At 44.4% G+C, this 15,750-nt stretch overlaps 1 protein-coding gene across 1 annotated transcript; it reads right to left on the reverse strand.

Moving 5' to 3' along the window:
* Positions 1 to 179: 179 nt before the first annotated feature.
* calm2a (calmodulin 2a (phosphorylase kinase, delta)) lies at positions 180 to 7,305 on the reverse strand. The gene is made up of 6 exons (XM_048270531.1): positions 7,184 to 7,305; positions 6,356 to 6,386; positions 2,661 to 2,804; positions 2,180 to 2,286; positions 1,473 to 1,608; positions 180 to 1,257 (listed from the first exon to the last, which is right to left on the reverse strand). Exons 1-6 carry the CDS (start codon positions 7,184 to 7,186, stop codon positions 1,229 to 1,231), a joined length of 450 nt encoding a protein of 149 aa, XP_048126488.1. The 5' UTR covers positions 7,187 to 7,305; the 3' UTR covers positions 180 to 1,228.
* Positions 7,306 to 15,750: the final 8,445 nt, after the last annotated feature.

The following is a 15,750-nucleotide window of genomic DNA, read 5'->3' on the forward strand; positions in this document are numbered from 1 at the left end:
AAAAATCTTACTCTTAAAATGTAGTGCTAAATAGTTTAGGTACTTTAACATTTTGGATGAGACTGGATGTCTCTGGAATGAGTACTTTGCACTTCATATCTCTTGTAAGACATGGTAACATGATACACGAAAAACACCTAAGTGACACAGAAAATAAAGCACACCAATGCCAGCTCAGCTTATGGTACTGTAATCATTTTTTATCAATGCGGACAGCACGTCAATAGTGTGAAATCAAACCAGTTTAGAGGTACATGCAAATCCAGATACATAAATATTCACGTTGCTGTGTCATCACGCAATGAAAAAAACACAGGCTTCTAATATCAAGAAAACTTTTCAGTCTGGGTAAACTGTAAATTTTATTGGAAAACAAAAATATACAACTTGGAATGAATTATCTGAGGCATCGCTATGCCTTAAGCTTAAAAAAGAAAGAACAAGAGAAAGAAAGAAAGAAAGCAAGAGAAAGAAAGGAAAGGAGATAAAGAAAAGAAACAAAGACAAAGAGAAAAAAAAAACATTAACAGAAAAGTAAATTAAAACATCAAAAAGCATAACAAGATTCAAACAAGTAGTTCTCTAGTATATAACAGCAGATACAAAAAGAGTTTCTGTTCGAGTGCTTAAGATGACACACTCGTCTTTTTCATTTCATTTCATTTTTTTGTTTTCTTTTTGCAGTTAGTGCAATGCTGAGAGAAGAAGATTTTTCCATACTGTATATGCTTTTTTTTTTTTAAATCCATGATCCAAGATCCATGCAGAGAGGAACTCCTCTACATCGTTTCCATGCCAGCGGTGTGACAACCTGCTGACAGGTCTCCAATCACTGCCACGCAGCGGCGGGAGGGGTTCCCAACAGACATGACCAAACGATCTCCGAGTGTCACCGCAACCCCACCCCCCTTCGCCCAGGCGGGCGCCCGATTCGCTCAGGCACACCGCCACTCTGGAAAAAACCACGACGACAGCAAAAAATAAAAATAAAAAGATAAATAAATAAAAGGGACATGAAGACTGTGATCCTATGCGGTTTACATGCAGTTCCTCTGGATAGCCAGTAGGGGCAAGGGACAAGGGAGGGGGGAGGAGGAGGAGGAAGATGAGGAAGAGGAGGAGGAAAGGATGGGGTTAGTTGGGGCTTAACGGTTTACAGATAAATTAAACCAAAAATAAGGAAAAAAGGCAAATGATTTATAGAAGAGCGAGCGTCTATACAAGGCCTTCACTTCGCCGTCATCATCTGTACGAACTCTGTGGAAAGAAACAGAGAAAGAGAGAGACCAACTTTAGATCATAAGCAGTCACAACTGATACACAAATCACCACTGATACATATTCACAGTTATAACGATATTATAATGTACATATTCATATATTTGCTGTTGCCAATATCAACAGATATATGGAAAATATGCCGTCTATAACCTATTTTACAGGTAGTAAAAACAGACAGATTGGTCACCAACCTTCGTAGTTGACCTGGCCGTCACCATCAATGTCGGCCTCTCGGATCATCTCATCGACCTCCTCGTCCGTCAGCTTCTCGCCCAGGTTTGTCATCACGTGACGAAGCTCAGCAGCGCTAATGTAGCCGTTACCGTCCTGGGAGACACACACACACACACACATACACCTTCAGAATGTTGCTCTTAAGCGCAAATCATTGGCATTCATGTAAATATATGTACACATAAACACGCTGTAAAGGCCCATTCACACCAAGAACGATAACGATAACTATAATCATAACGATAAAAGCGTTCACACTGAACAACGATAAACAAAGTCTCTCCTTGTCTTAATGAATGTGACGGCTAAAATTTGATGTGTTCTGATTGGCTATTAGCTTTTTATCGTTCTCAAAATCGCTCTGAAAGTGATCCCCAACGATATCGTTCTTCATGTCGTTATCGTTATAGTTTATGTGTGAACGTTGTCATTCATATTAACGAGAACGATATTTGTTTATAGTTATCGTTATCGTTCTTGGTGTGAATGGGCCTTTAGGCTCTAAATGGGTATGTGAGGAGGGGAAAACAGACTGGTCCTGTGGCATAACTGGTACAGCAACAGCCTAACATGTTCAGCAGTTATACACATCCAATACACACCACAATACACACAAAGACACACACTCACACAAACACACAGGCACACAGAGTGTAGTGAGTACCTTGTCAAAGACGCGGAATGCTTCTCTGATCTCCTCCTCACTGTCAGTGTCCTTCATCTTCCTGGCCATCATGGTGAGGAACTCTGGGAAATCTATCGTTCCATTACCTGCATCAGAAAACAGGTGAGCATTAAAACACTCAACACGACTCAAGACACTGAAGGACATAGCCATGGCTGTGCAGGGTCTATGTACAGTGTAAATACCAACAAAAAGCTCTATGTGTTTTTCTGAACTCAGTAAGTGTATGAGAATGTGTATTGTATCGTATTGTCTGACGATGTGTATGTCTAACCATTTGTCATGGCAATAAAGCACCTTTGAATGGAATTGAATGTGTAATGCTCAAAGTAGTACACTAGTAATATAGCACACATACAGATAATGACCAGAGTATTATACTATACTATATTATATTATACTATACTATATTTGACACACACACACACACACACACACACACACACACACACACACTCACCGTCAGCGTCCACCTCGTTGATCATGTCCTGCAGCTCAGCCTCAGTGGGGTTCTGTCCCAAAGAGCGCATGACTGTGCCCAGCTCCTTAGTAGTGATGGTGCCATCGCCGTCCTTATCAAAGAGCGAGAATGCCTCTTTGAACTCTGCAGAGAGAGAGAGAGAGAGAGAGAGAGAGAGGAAGATGATGAATGGTGAAGCACACAAAACAAACATGGCAACCGAAAGCATTGATGCTATGCCCTCAACATAACACTACTAATGAAGACAAAAGAATGTCTGACACCATTCTTAGAACGGTTGACAATCTTAAGATCCATTTGTACAACCTGTACTGAAAGAACCTAGTCACAAGAAAGGCCTGTGAAGTGAACTATACAGTCACAGGGAGCAGAAGGGTTTGATATGAATCCCTGAAGGCTGTAGGGAAAGAAAGCAAACAGCCCAAACTCACTGCCACTGCCAGGCTATTAATTAACCACTTAAATAGCCAGGAGTCAGAGAGGGGGAGGAAGAGGGAGAGATGGAGAAAGAGGGAGGGAGAGAGAGAGGGAGGGAGGGAGAGAGAGGGAGGGAGGGAGAGGTGGGCATGGGGAAGAAATTCTTGTCAAATGCTCCAGAGCACTAACATGGCCAACAACACCCTTGGAACACACACACACACACACACACACACAGTGGGCATGAGCACTGGTTGTCAAAGCAAAGCAGAAATGATAGACTTCCAGCGGCACTCTGTCTCCCTTTCTTACTCAAGACAGGGGTGTCTACTGATGGAGGCTAGGTGTGAAGAAAGCCTGGGCCAACCACAAAACAAGGTATGTAAGTCATGCCAGAGGGTGGTGTGATTGTGTGTGTGTATGTGTGTGTGTGTGTGTGTGTGAATGAGTCAACGGTTGCTAGGAGCGTTAGAGGGACTGGCTGTTTTACAGGGCGCCATGGTGTTGTGCAACCCACCGTGGACTCAGGAGTCTTGACAACCATGACCCCACTTACACTTGCACACACACACACACACACACACACACACACACACACACACACACACACACACACACACACACACCCTCCTACCCACATCCTTGCACACACGTATGCACACTTCTCCTTCCAGTTGTATGATTCATTAGTCACTCACAAGGGCTTCCTGTGTTTGTTAGGGGACTGGAGATAAGCCTATTCACACAGAGATATGTATAAATAGCCTGTGCAACAACACTCACACACACACACACGCACACACAACACGGACACACTTCACTCAGAGGGCTAATGTCTTTGAGGAGTTGAGTAAGAGATGGGGTCTGAGCGCTTGACAATTCTCTCTCTCAAGAAATGGAGACACCTGTAGTCTGAGTTGAGAAAATGTGTACTGTGTTCTCTCTTTCTCACTCGATGAAACTTGATATATCCTCCACACACAACTTCCACTTTAGGGACTGCTGTGTCAATCGATGGCCTGTGCATTGTGAAACAGTCAGCGATAACAACTGTTACAACTGACCACCTTGTCCCCACACTGTCATCACTACAACTGCTTTGAAAGTTGGGCTGGCCGACAAAATGCAGACAGCCACAAAAACTACTTTACAAGGATATAGAATGTGTGATGTAGCATAGTATACGTGTGTTGTGTAGTAACAGTATCATATACCAAGTATTGATTTATTTTTGGTGTTTACAAAGAGCTTTGAATGAGCCAATATCCAGCTAAGATACTACATGGGTGAAATGACATGAGCTACACTAGCCTATTTGGGACTCAGGCCCTCCACTATCTGACTGAAACTCAGTGACGTTGCCAGCTCTGCCCTTGGGGGGAAATGATTTGCAACCAGTTAATGTTAGTATAGAATTAAATATAGTGTAAAGTCTAAATAAATATCACAATCCAATCCCATTCATGCACAAGTATTACAACTGATATTGTTGCAAGCACATTATTATACAGATATAATAGAATAGAATAGAATGCAGGATGATATATTGAAGCTGTGTAGGCATACTCAGAGCTCTGGGCCTACTGTAACAACCTGCACCAATGTGACATCAGAAAGGCGCAGCCCTGTTCTTTGACCTCACAGCTTCTTCTGGATCCACGTTTTGGCTGTGACCTCACGAGGGTTGCTATTAGCGACGTGTCACCATGGCTTCAGGGGCCAGCCCTATGGGTGGCCACTTCGCTGCCTGTGTGACCTCATCCGGGTCTTGAGAGACATGCGAGCTGCGCCCTCGCCCAGTCCCAACCGCACCGCCGCCTCGGGCACGGGCCCAGCTCAGAAAATAAACAATCCTCCACATCGCCCGGCAACCGTCGCGCTGCCAGGGGAGCCGCTCTCCCAGCTCTTGTAAAAGAGCCCGTATTTCCATCCCCCAGAGCTTTCTCTTACGCCATTAGTTCACCGTTTCCTGCACGCCACAGTAAATTCCCTCACATCCTAAGTGTCAAGACTGGTCTGTCTAAAAGAGCCCCGAAACCATTAAAAGAGACGACTATTATTATCAGAGGGTGTTAAGACTCCTCCAACATTCTGGCTTGCGAGAGCACACCATTAAAACAGGCTGCTGCATCGCTGAAGCACTACCCACTGTTGAAGGGCTGTGGGAGGACATCAGCCTCCAGTGTGTATTACTGTAACGCTTACATAACTCTTTTATATAGACCAGAGTTGTCATAAAGGCTGGACATCAAGCACCACGGAGAAATCAGGATGGACAGTCAAAGTCCAGTATGAGAAAACAGAAGAACATTCTGATGTTCACTGGTGCCATGGTGTAAAATGGTGTCTTTCAGGCCACCAATCTTTTCTGGTGATACGGCCCGCCTATTTGCATTCTAGCACAACGAGGCAGAACTATTCTCAGAGTGCTAGGCCTCAGTGCTGTGACCTCATATCCTCCTGCCAGAAAGAGAGAGAGAGAGAGAGACAGAGGTGGATGGAGGGAGAGAGTGAGAAAGATAGAGGGAATAAAGACGTAGCTGCAATGGCACGTGAAACACTTTTGTGTATCTCTCCCCCCTCCGGAATCACACGGCCCAAACAACAAGCTCCCAGTGAATGGCCTTTGCTTAAAAAGCAGATTCTGATGAAAAGAGTCAGGGTCCAACTGTGGACCGTGGTGGTGGGGGTGGAGGGGGCGAGGCTTTGGGAAGAGGGAGGGGGTATTTTGGCCCAGAGGCGTTTGCCCTGCTGACTGGAACTGGGCTCTGAAACGGGCACACCCTGCACACATGACTAAGAGCTACAGAGGGAAAGGCCGGTCCAAAGTACCATCACTGTCTGGGAGGCACAAAAAGAGAGGGAGAAGCACTACTGACAAAGAGAAAAAGGAGGATGAGAGAGAGATAGAGAGAGAGAGGGTGATATCTGGGAAACCTAGGAGAAATAATTTGCAATAAAATGCAAAGCATTGGCAGGAAGGCGTTCCCATCGTTAGTACACGTCCTGTTTTATAGGCCTGTTCTGCTACCTTCACTACAGCCAGCCCATTCATTCAGGCGTTTCAATACTGTCTGTCCTAAGGAAAGCCTTAAAAGGCGAAAATATAAATCCAACGCGGAGGGAGGGAAGAGAGAGTGGGAGGGGTGGAGAAGGAGAGGTGGGGGGAGAACCACGGGAATCCACACCATCGGCCATGTGCCATACACGGTTCCACAAAAAGGGAGAGAGAGAGAGAGGAAGAAGCGCAATCTTACCGGCAATCTGCTCTTCTGTCAGTTGATCAGCCTGCGAATAAACAGAGAAAAAGAGAACGTCAACGCTTCCACCCAATAGCTTCAGGCAGGGCAGTGGTCCTCATGTCTAATGACGTATTTCTGTGCAAGACATGTAAAACAGGGAATACTGGTACGTGCGCACAGGGATTAAAGAACGAACGACATCAACAAACTCTCCTGTACAACAAACTGTATGCCGGGATGCTCATATTTTGGGTTAGTCCTGGTGATTTAAGTATGGAAGTAACTGACGACCCATCCAGAATACATAAGTCGGGACATCGGAGCAACATAAATGCGTCATCGCAGTTCCTTGTAGGGTTATTCCATAAATCTAGATCCAGCAATTCTGCCCGAACCGAGATTGTGCGACAGTTTAAATAGTATATTAATGCTACAATGTTAACACCACATTCGTGCACACTTTGCTCTATCTGGGAGAAAACAGAGTGCCCCATAGAAATGTGCTGCAGGGAGGATGGCGCAGAATGGATGGACTCCCTTAACAGCCGTCAAAAACTACACATCAGATCGCCTTGCATCATTTTCCACTTTTGCACAGGGACAATAAATGCCGCCCATTACATTAATTACAACCATCACCTCTGTTTTAGTTATTAAACAACCTTCATCGATGAGAGCAACCACGGCACGCAAATTCTAACGTTAATTCTAACGAGTATTGCTGACATATGAGGCTGCCTAATAAGTACTCCTCAATGGCACTTGTTATTCAATCACTGTTTCTATCCAAGAGTGTCCTTTGAGCTTTTCAAAAAATATATTAAGTGCAGAAACTTCACTCACCATCACGCTGTATTAAGAATACGCCTTGTTGCTCCACAGGTTCAACAGTCCCAAACAGGCAACTCACACAGGATGCGACCAAGCCGAAGCAGACGCGCCTTTAATGGAGAGGCACAAACTCCTCCCCGTTTATTATCCATCCGCAGACTCACTTCCTCCCTAGTTTTACTGTATTTTGTTTAAACCATTGACATGGAATTATTACTCAATCCTAAAAATCAAATATATTTGACGTACAAAGCAAAACGGGGTTTCCCCATTTTTATTTCTAATTTGCGTTAAGACGTCGACGTTTTGTTGGGGAACTACTTCCTGGTGGAGGCGTAAATTGTGCTTGTTTGTGATTTATCTCGCGCCGCACAGGACGTTGTAGTGGTAAAACTCGGGCCGTGATTGGATCGTTTGTACCTGCAATGCGTCACCCCGCTGCATTCCCGGCTAGACTATACATGAATTGCCTCAGGCATAACGAAGATTTATATTACATATGGAGATGGTGTAGACTATAGCTCCTGGAGCATCACAATGTTGTTCAGCAAAGACATATACATTTTTATATAGGCCACTTCTCAATGTCTGTAGTGGGATTTCAGATCTAGCAAGAAGTGAAGGGTTATAGATAATAATTGTCCTTTCTCTTCTAACTTTCCTTTCTCCTTTGGTCAAGTTATATTTATCAAATAGCCTACGCAATTTCATTTTATTATCAGCCCTGACAATTCTGTAATTGTGATCGCTTAAATGGAGGGAATAGGCATCGCATGGGCATAGCCTTTGGTATTGTCTCATGCTTGTCTCTCTTTCAACCTGTCACCAACTCAGATGAGGGCCTCTCATCTGTCTCAGTAAACAAGGACAACATAAACCTGCTTAGTGGGCCACAAAGTGCGCACACCGGAAAGGCAGGTGAAAGTGCAGTTACTGGTCTATTGATAGCAATGCATCTCGGCCAATTTTACATAACTCAACTAATGTGACAACAGCACAAAGCACACGGAACATTGCACAGATTAACTTTACAGGCACAGATGTATCTCACTTAAGCAAAATGGTTTTGTGGGGCTCTGTGTGCCATTGCCGATATAGTTCTGTCTCAAACATGGCATACTTCCATGAAATAGACCACTGAAGTGCAATATTCCAACAAGCACTGCAGTAATGACAGAGAGAGGGCCATAAGTAAAACACCTGTGGCTCTCTTCACTTGAACCATAAGTGCTTTTTAATGAACCACGGTGTATTGTTGTAAAATAATGATTCAGACTGGTTTCCCATAAGTCACCGTAAATGAAACACTGTTTATTCATTCAAATGTGACGCTGATGTGAGTGTCTGAGAGAATCTGTTTCAGTCAATGTCCAACTGATTGTGTGTGTGCATGTTTGTGTGTGTGTTTGTATAAAGTGTGGCATTTTTTGCCTGTTTACACACTCATGCAAGTGCTTGTGAACATTTGCATGTGCCCCAAGTATTTATCTGAGTGTCTGTGTGTATATGCTGTGCCATTTGTGTGTGTGTGTGTGTGTGTGTGTGTGTGTGTGTGTGTGTGTGTGTGTGTTTGTATGTCAGTGTGTGTGTGCGTGTGTGCGTTAAACTGTGATCTCAGCTGGGAACGGCTGGGCCTCTGCAATGTGTCAGACGTGTCAGTGAGTGTAGCTGCGCTGTCAGATGGCTGTGGATCCACGGCTCTAATTGTGTTCATCCACAGCTCTGGACGGGACTATCTGATAGCCTGCTTCTCCATGCTTGGCTGCTCCCCTCTCCTCTCCCTATCGGCCACCTGTCCCTGGACGCAACCCAAGGAAGGTTACAGGCCTTGGACAGAAGAGGCTGACTGGGAGTGGCTGGAGGATCTATCTGATGGATGTAACAGCATACCCATACAAACTGAATACTATGTGTTTTGGGTTTTTTTTTGGACACAGTTGTACGAAAAGCACCACAATTGTACATTAATTAAATAGTAATATCTATTAAGTCATGATGCTGAATGCACACAAACATGCAGACGATATCTTTTCCAATCATGTTAATAAACACATGCACAAGTCCAACGCTAATAGCCACTGTTGATTTACTACACACACACACACACACACACACACACACACACACACACACACACACACACACACACACACACACACACACACACAGACAGACAGACATACACACACACACACACATACACACACACACACACACACACACACACAAACGCATACAGACACACACACACACACACACACACACACACACACACACACACACACACACAAACGCATACAGACACACACACACACGCACACACTCATATTCTTGGGGACCTTAGAATGCCTGTTTTAGAGACAGTCAGGCATGCAGGCGAGTGGGTCAGCCTATTTAGGAGCATGCTGGAATCTTTTTCAAACACAAAGCTGTTTGTTGGGCCTCAGATTTGACTCATTGTGCAGTTTATGTAATGCAGAATGGGAAACACCACCAAAGCCAGCGGCAGTCACAAGGGGAGATAAGCTGGATTGTGTGTGTGTGTGTGTGAGAGAGAGAGAGAGAGAGAGAGAGAGAGAGTCAGTGTGCCTGTTTGGGGGAGGGTGGGGGCTGGCATGTGCCAGAATGCATCTATTATGTGGCCAGTGCTAGTGTTGCATGTTTGTTTATGTTTACAACTGAAATGTGACAAGAATATGTGCAGTCTATGAATCAGACATAGTTTGATTCTCCCTACATTTCTTTGATTGCAATGCTAAGGCAACATTACTGTACATAAACAAGTTCTCCATGAAGCAATCAATGTAAATGAAAATATTCATAATGTGTACATCATAGCAGATGGCATAAGTGTATACAACTGTCTCTGAATAGACATGGTTGCACTCATAAAGAACAAGCCTATACAACTTTTATTATGAAAGATTGTATGGAGTCACATAAAGTCACAAATGTAAAGAACATTTGGTGATTACAGTAAAACAATATCTGACAAAATACAACCATGTCTCCAGTGCCATTATAAAAAAGTAAACAGTAAACAGAAGTAGGTTTCTGTCAATCATAATGAGGTCTTATTAATTATCTGCTTTATGAATACTGAGTTTAAGTAAAGTTTTACCACATTGGTTGTAATGTCGGCTGACATAGAGGAGAATGATAATACTACAATGTTGGTTCATTGAACATTCAATCATGATGACTGTTGGACAGGATATGGCATTGTCCAGATATGACACAGTTCAGGTGCCGTGTTGCCTACCATTGTTTCAGAAACGCACATATTTCTTTGTCGTGAATGGTAATGCAAATGTTCATGGAGGGACAGATTTTTCAAATGCTTTTTTCAACAAACCTCTCTCTCAACAAACCTCTCTCTCAACAAACCTCTCTCTCAACAAACCTCTCTCAAACCTCTCTCTCAACAAACCTCTCTCTCAACAAACCTCTCTCTCAACAAACCTCTCTCTCAACAAACCTCTCTCAAACCTCTCTCAAACCTCTCTCTCAACAAACCTCTCTCAACAAACCGCTCTCAAACCTCTCTCTCAACAAACCTCTCTCTCAACAAACCTCTCTCAAACCTCTCTCTCAACAAACCTCTCTCTCAACAAACCTCTCTCTCAACAAACCTCTCTCAAACCTCTCTCTCAACAAACCTCTCTCTCAACAAACCTCTCTCTCAACAAACCTCTCTCAAACCTCTCTCTCAACAAACCTCTCTCAAACCTCTCTCTCAACAAACCTCTCTCTCAACAAACCTCTCTCTCTCAACAAACCTCTCTCTCAACAAACCTCTCTCAAACCTCTGTGTTTTATAAACCTCTTCCATCTTTCTCTCTCTCTCTCTCTCTCCATGCTTCTCTCTGTGTGCGTCATATTTCATCATTACAAGGACACCCAATCTGACCCCTGTATACCAGCCGTGACCCCTGGGTCAAACATATGTGGAGGTCAAAGGGTAATGGGAGAAGGGGCCAATAGACCAATTTCACAGTGTCCAGGTGTCCGGCCTCATTGATGTGAATGATACCTTAATTGGCAGGGTAAAACGTCTTCCTGTTTCTGTCTTTCCTGTGGACTTTTCTTTTGCTGTCTATGGGACAGTGCTCTTCCACAGGAAGTTGATTTACACAGTGGCCCCATCTTGTGAAATGGGCTAGTTGGAACCTTCCAGAGATGTGTTCATTGCTTGGATCCAGTCTTGTTGATCTAGCTTCCAAAATGTCTGTTTCTACATTTGTTCACTTTTACTTCTCTGCCTCTGTGATGTCAGTGTCACTTTTTGAATGCAATTGCATTGTAATGCATTTAGCTATAATGCCATAACTGTGAAAACATACACACACACACACACACACACACAGAAAGAGAAAGAGAGAGAAAGAGAAAGAAATGAAGAGAGAGAGAGATAGAAAGCGAGAACCTTATGGCTATCAATTCTTTGTATGCATTTGTTTGCATGAGGAATGCCTATTCTGGCTGGCTGGCTGGCTGATCAAGCTGTATTCAAATATGCCTCATTCCTGTTGTTTGTCTCCTTTGTTATGTGGATCCATACAGTACGTGTGTACATGTTTGTATGTGTTTGTATAGACCTGCCAGAAGTCTAGCGCGTACGCCCATCTCTAAGTAAACCATGACTCACCCCCCTCTCTGCTGGCCTTGTAGGCTAACCTTTCATCAGTCTAAAGTACACATTCACTTTGTGCTCCATCTCTGCTGAAGCATTTAGGAGATGAGCGTCAGGTGATCTTACCATCACCTGTGCTTACTCCAGCAGTGTGCCCCTCACAACTAAGCCATTTAAGTTTTTAATATTTTTCTTGATGTTTGACTATTTCTTCTGGGCCTGATCTGATGAAGAGATTTATGAAGGTTTATACTCCATTGTAAAATGAGATAAGGGGAGTGAAAGTGAAATGTTCAAGGGATTGAACTAGTTTGTGACACGTTTGTCACCATGGGTGCTTTATGAGATAGACAAGAGGTTGCCTAACAAAGGTCCCTGTTGAGATGGACATCATCCTCAGCTCAAGAATGTCCTTTTACTTGACATCACCATCTACAGTAACAATGGTGCTTCATGTTCAAATAAAGGGGCAGAGTAATGTTCCTTGTATGAAGATTATATAAACATAATACGATATCTCTTTCTTTATTATATGTTTCTTTATTTCTTTTTTTGTTGTCCCTTTTCCCCATGTCTCAAAAGAGATCGTTGAAAGTAAGAATTATGTATAGAACATGTGCATGGACATTGACGGTTTCAGTGATTTCGTTTATGCCTTTAGAATCACATAGGCTACTGCTTCTTTATTGTTTTTTCTATAGGTTTTTGTAGGCTTGTCAATAATGCATGAACAATACCATAAAGTATACTGTATATTGTGGAGCTCTCGGAAGGAGAGTACACCTCACCACAATAGAAGCCTAGGATGATGATTTGCCCTTGAGTATGTCTACCCTGAAGGGAGGCATCTGTACACATTATATTAAAATACTCTGTCTGTGCTATACTGAATATTCTCCATGGCTGCGAAGATTTCATATCATGACAATTCAAATATATTAGCTACCACTTGTCACACACTTGCCATGGACTCATGCAATCATTGCACTTTTCATGAAGGGAACAGGACTACCACTACCTCATATATTGCCACATTCAATTCTTACTTTCCTTTTTGCATTGTGTGGCGTGACCTTTTGTTGACATCCTGAGCACTGTGCAAATCCTTCCTACCGCACGAGGCACATCGGTAACTCCATATCGTGGAGTTAGACAATACGACAAATTTCCGAAGGGCTGGCATCCAGGAAACGCACCCAACGGTGAAGAAGGTTTCCAAAGAGGGCCCCTCATCCATGCAAGCGTAGGGCCAGTCCCCGGGGTGGGAATGTTTAGCCAGCTTGTAACTGAAGAGCTGGCCATCTTTAATGGATGAAGGTTTACAATGCACGGGGAGGGGGTCATGTTTCACATAAACCCAGCCGTGGAGAGCACACTGATGGGTTGAGGTGGAAGCACAGGTGCGGGTATGTCATAGTGTGTGTGCATCTGTGTGTTTGTATTTGAGAGCCTGTGTGTGTGTATGTGTGTGTGTGTGTGTGTGTTGTGTATGGGTGCCTTGGACAAGGATGTTTGTTGTGTTAGGTTGCTAACACCATTAAAAGGAAACAAAAGACTCTTGTTTCACCCTCGTCTGGCAGAACCCTCCGTGAACATAAGAACCCTGCTAATCCTTAAAAGGCTCCGTATAGGTGCATACGGTTCTACATGAGGCTCGAGTGCCTTTTCTAAGTCACTTTTAAGAGCTTTCCACCACAAAGAGGAACCACAACTCCACCAACACACTGACACACACACTGCCCTCATCACACAGTTCAGATAAGAATGTTTATGGGTGTTCATGTCATAGTCGTGTATAGTGTAAAGTTCCTTGGCAGCTCGTAAGCGGCGGTGTTCCTCAGTCTGGGGCTTGAGCTGTAAGCGCCGGCGGGCCGACTGCTCACGCCTTCGGCCCCAGTGCTGGACCGAAAGAGCTGCCGGTCTGCGGTGTGACGCAGGGTGCGATAAAGCCGCTTGGCCTCTGAAAGGGCTTGTGTGAGAGGGAGGAGGTTTTACGGCTTAATTGCCCTGCGCTCGGAGAATTGAAGAGTGTAAAGTCCACCGACGCGCTTGGGCTAGACCAGTGAGTAACAGCCCTTTTTTTTTATAGAGGGGCAGAGGAGCATGGGGATTTGGTAGCACCTATACACACACACACACACACTGCTGTCAGCTGGTGGACTGCAGTACAATAGAGTACTTAAAGGAAGAGTAATATATTGAGTTTATTTTGAACTCCATCCCAGTGGAGAAACTCTTACTCTCTCTGACATAACAGTTAGCCTGAGTGCACCCCCCGACACACACACACACACGATGTCTGGTGTAGAGTTCTAGAAGCTTCGGGGGGTGGGGGGGTGAGTCTTATCTTGGGGAGTTAAACTAAAGGTGTTTGTGCTGGTTGTGTCGAAGAAGCAATGAGAAGGTCACCAAGACAGGTGAGGAAGAGAAAGCTGTGACTGAAGTCACACACACACACACACAGAGGGAGAGAGAGGTGTTGATAGCTTAAGTGAAAGGTAAACAAAACCTACCTGCTAGAAGGAGAAGAGAGAGTGTGAGAAAAAGAGAGACAGAGAGAGACGAGAGAAGGGAAAGAGAGGGACATGGTGGCAAAACATTTGTTCAGTTCTTGACCTTTTCTGCGTGTGAGGGGGCGACTCAACAGTCTTCCACTTTCCTCTCCCTCCCTCTCCACTCTTCCCCTCTTCCTTTCCTTACTCTACTATTTCTCCCCCTCCATTCCTCCCTCTCTACTCCCCCCCCTCTCTCTGTCTCCCTTCTTCTGTCTCTCTGCAGTGCAGTGGCTGCAGTGCCTCTGAATGATCTCATCTTGCAGAGGTTACCACGGCGCCCGGCGGTGGACGACCACTCCGCACGGAGATCCGCAGAGCAGGTGTCTGCCTGCACTGCTGCTGATTGATCACTCACAGACACACTCACTCTCATTCACATGCACACACACACACACACTCATTCACATGCATTCACACATACTTACACGCATACATAGAATCTCTCTCGTTCACTCAGTCTCTTACACCTGCACTTATACACTCTTTCTCTATGTCTCTCTCACACAGACACACACACACTCATACTCCCTCTCTCTCTAACACACACACACTTCTCCCGCTGTCACACTGTTGCCACCCAAAGGTGACAGGAGGTACTGCAAGGTCATCTGACTAGCTTGCCTCTGCTTACCCCTAAGAGAATCTTTGTGGCAACCTTACTCCTGATGTATGATGCGCTGTGTGTGTGTGTTGTGTCGTTGCTACCCCTTGCTCTCTGTTGACTAATTAAAGCCACAGACGGTCTGAATAGTGTTACCATGCGGTGCAGGTAGTCCATGTCCAGGCCTTGCTGTAATTATTAGCAGTCTGAAAGGTTATCCCCCAAATCCTGCCCCAACAAGCCTTCTCCAGCTCTCGAAGAACTCTGTTGCCTGGAGACTACATTTCCACGGAGACGACCAATGACGGGGCATTGATCGGTCCGAGAGTGATTAAGGGTGTATTTTGCAGCACGCATCAATACTGTGACTCAACTGTGCCGACTGTCTTCTTTAGAAGGGAGAAAAAAAAATCATTATCACCTGATGTGGGAAACAAATGAGATTGCAGATTACACAATTTTATTTTTAATTATCGTCTTTATAAATGTCTCATTCCACAGACCTCCCCTGTTCATTACACACAGTGTGGAAATACTGACATATTCAGTAGGCTGCATATAGCCAGTAATCTGTGGACAGACGGCCAAAGCTTTTCGTTTCGGCCCACGATAGCCTGCTCCTGCTGCCATTGGGACAGTGCTGGACCCTCCTGCCTGCTCTCTCCACCAGATCAGTTCTACTGGCAGCGACACTAAGTACATTTGGCGGTGGACTGCAGAGTAAAGTACATGTACACTATGTTGAATGGGGATTGTTAACTGTTCCGACCTCCCTTTAAAACATGGCAAT

Source organism: Alosa alosa, chromosome 18 (assembly GCF_017589495.1).
Source record: "Alosa alosa isolate M-15738 ecotype Scorff River chromosome 18, AALO_Geno_1.1, whole genome shotgun sequence".
NCBI classification, from domain to species: Eukaryota; Metazoa; Chordata; class Actinopteri; order Clupeiformes; family Clupeidae; genus Alosa; species Alosa alosa.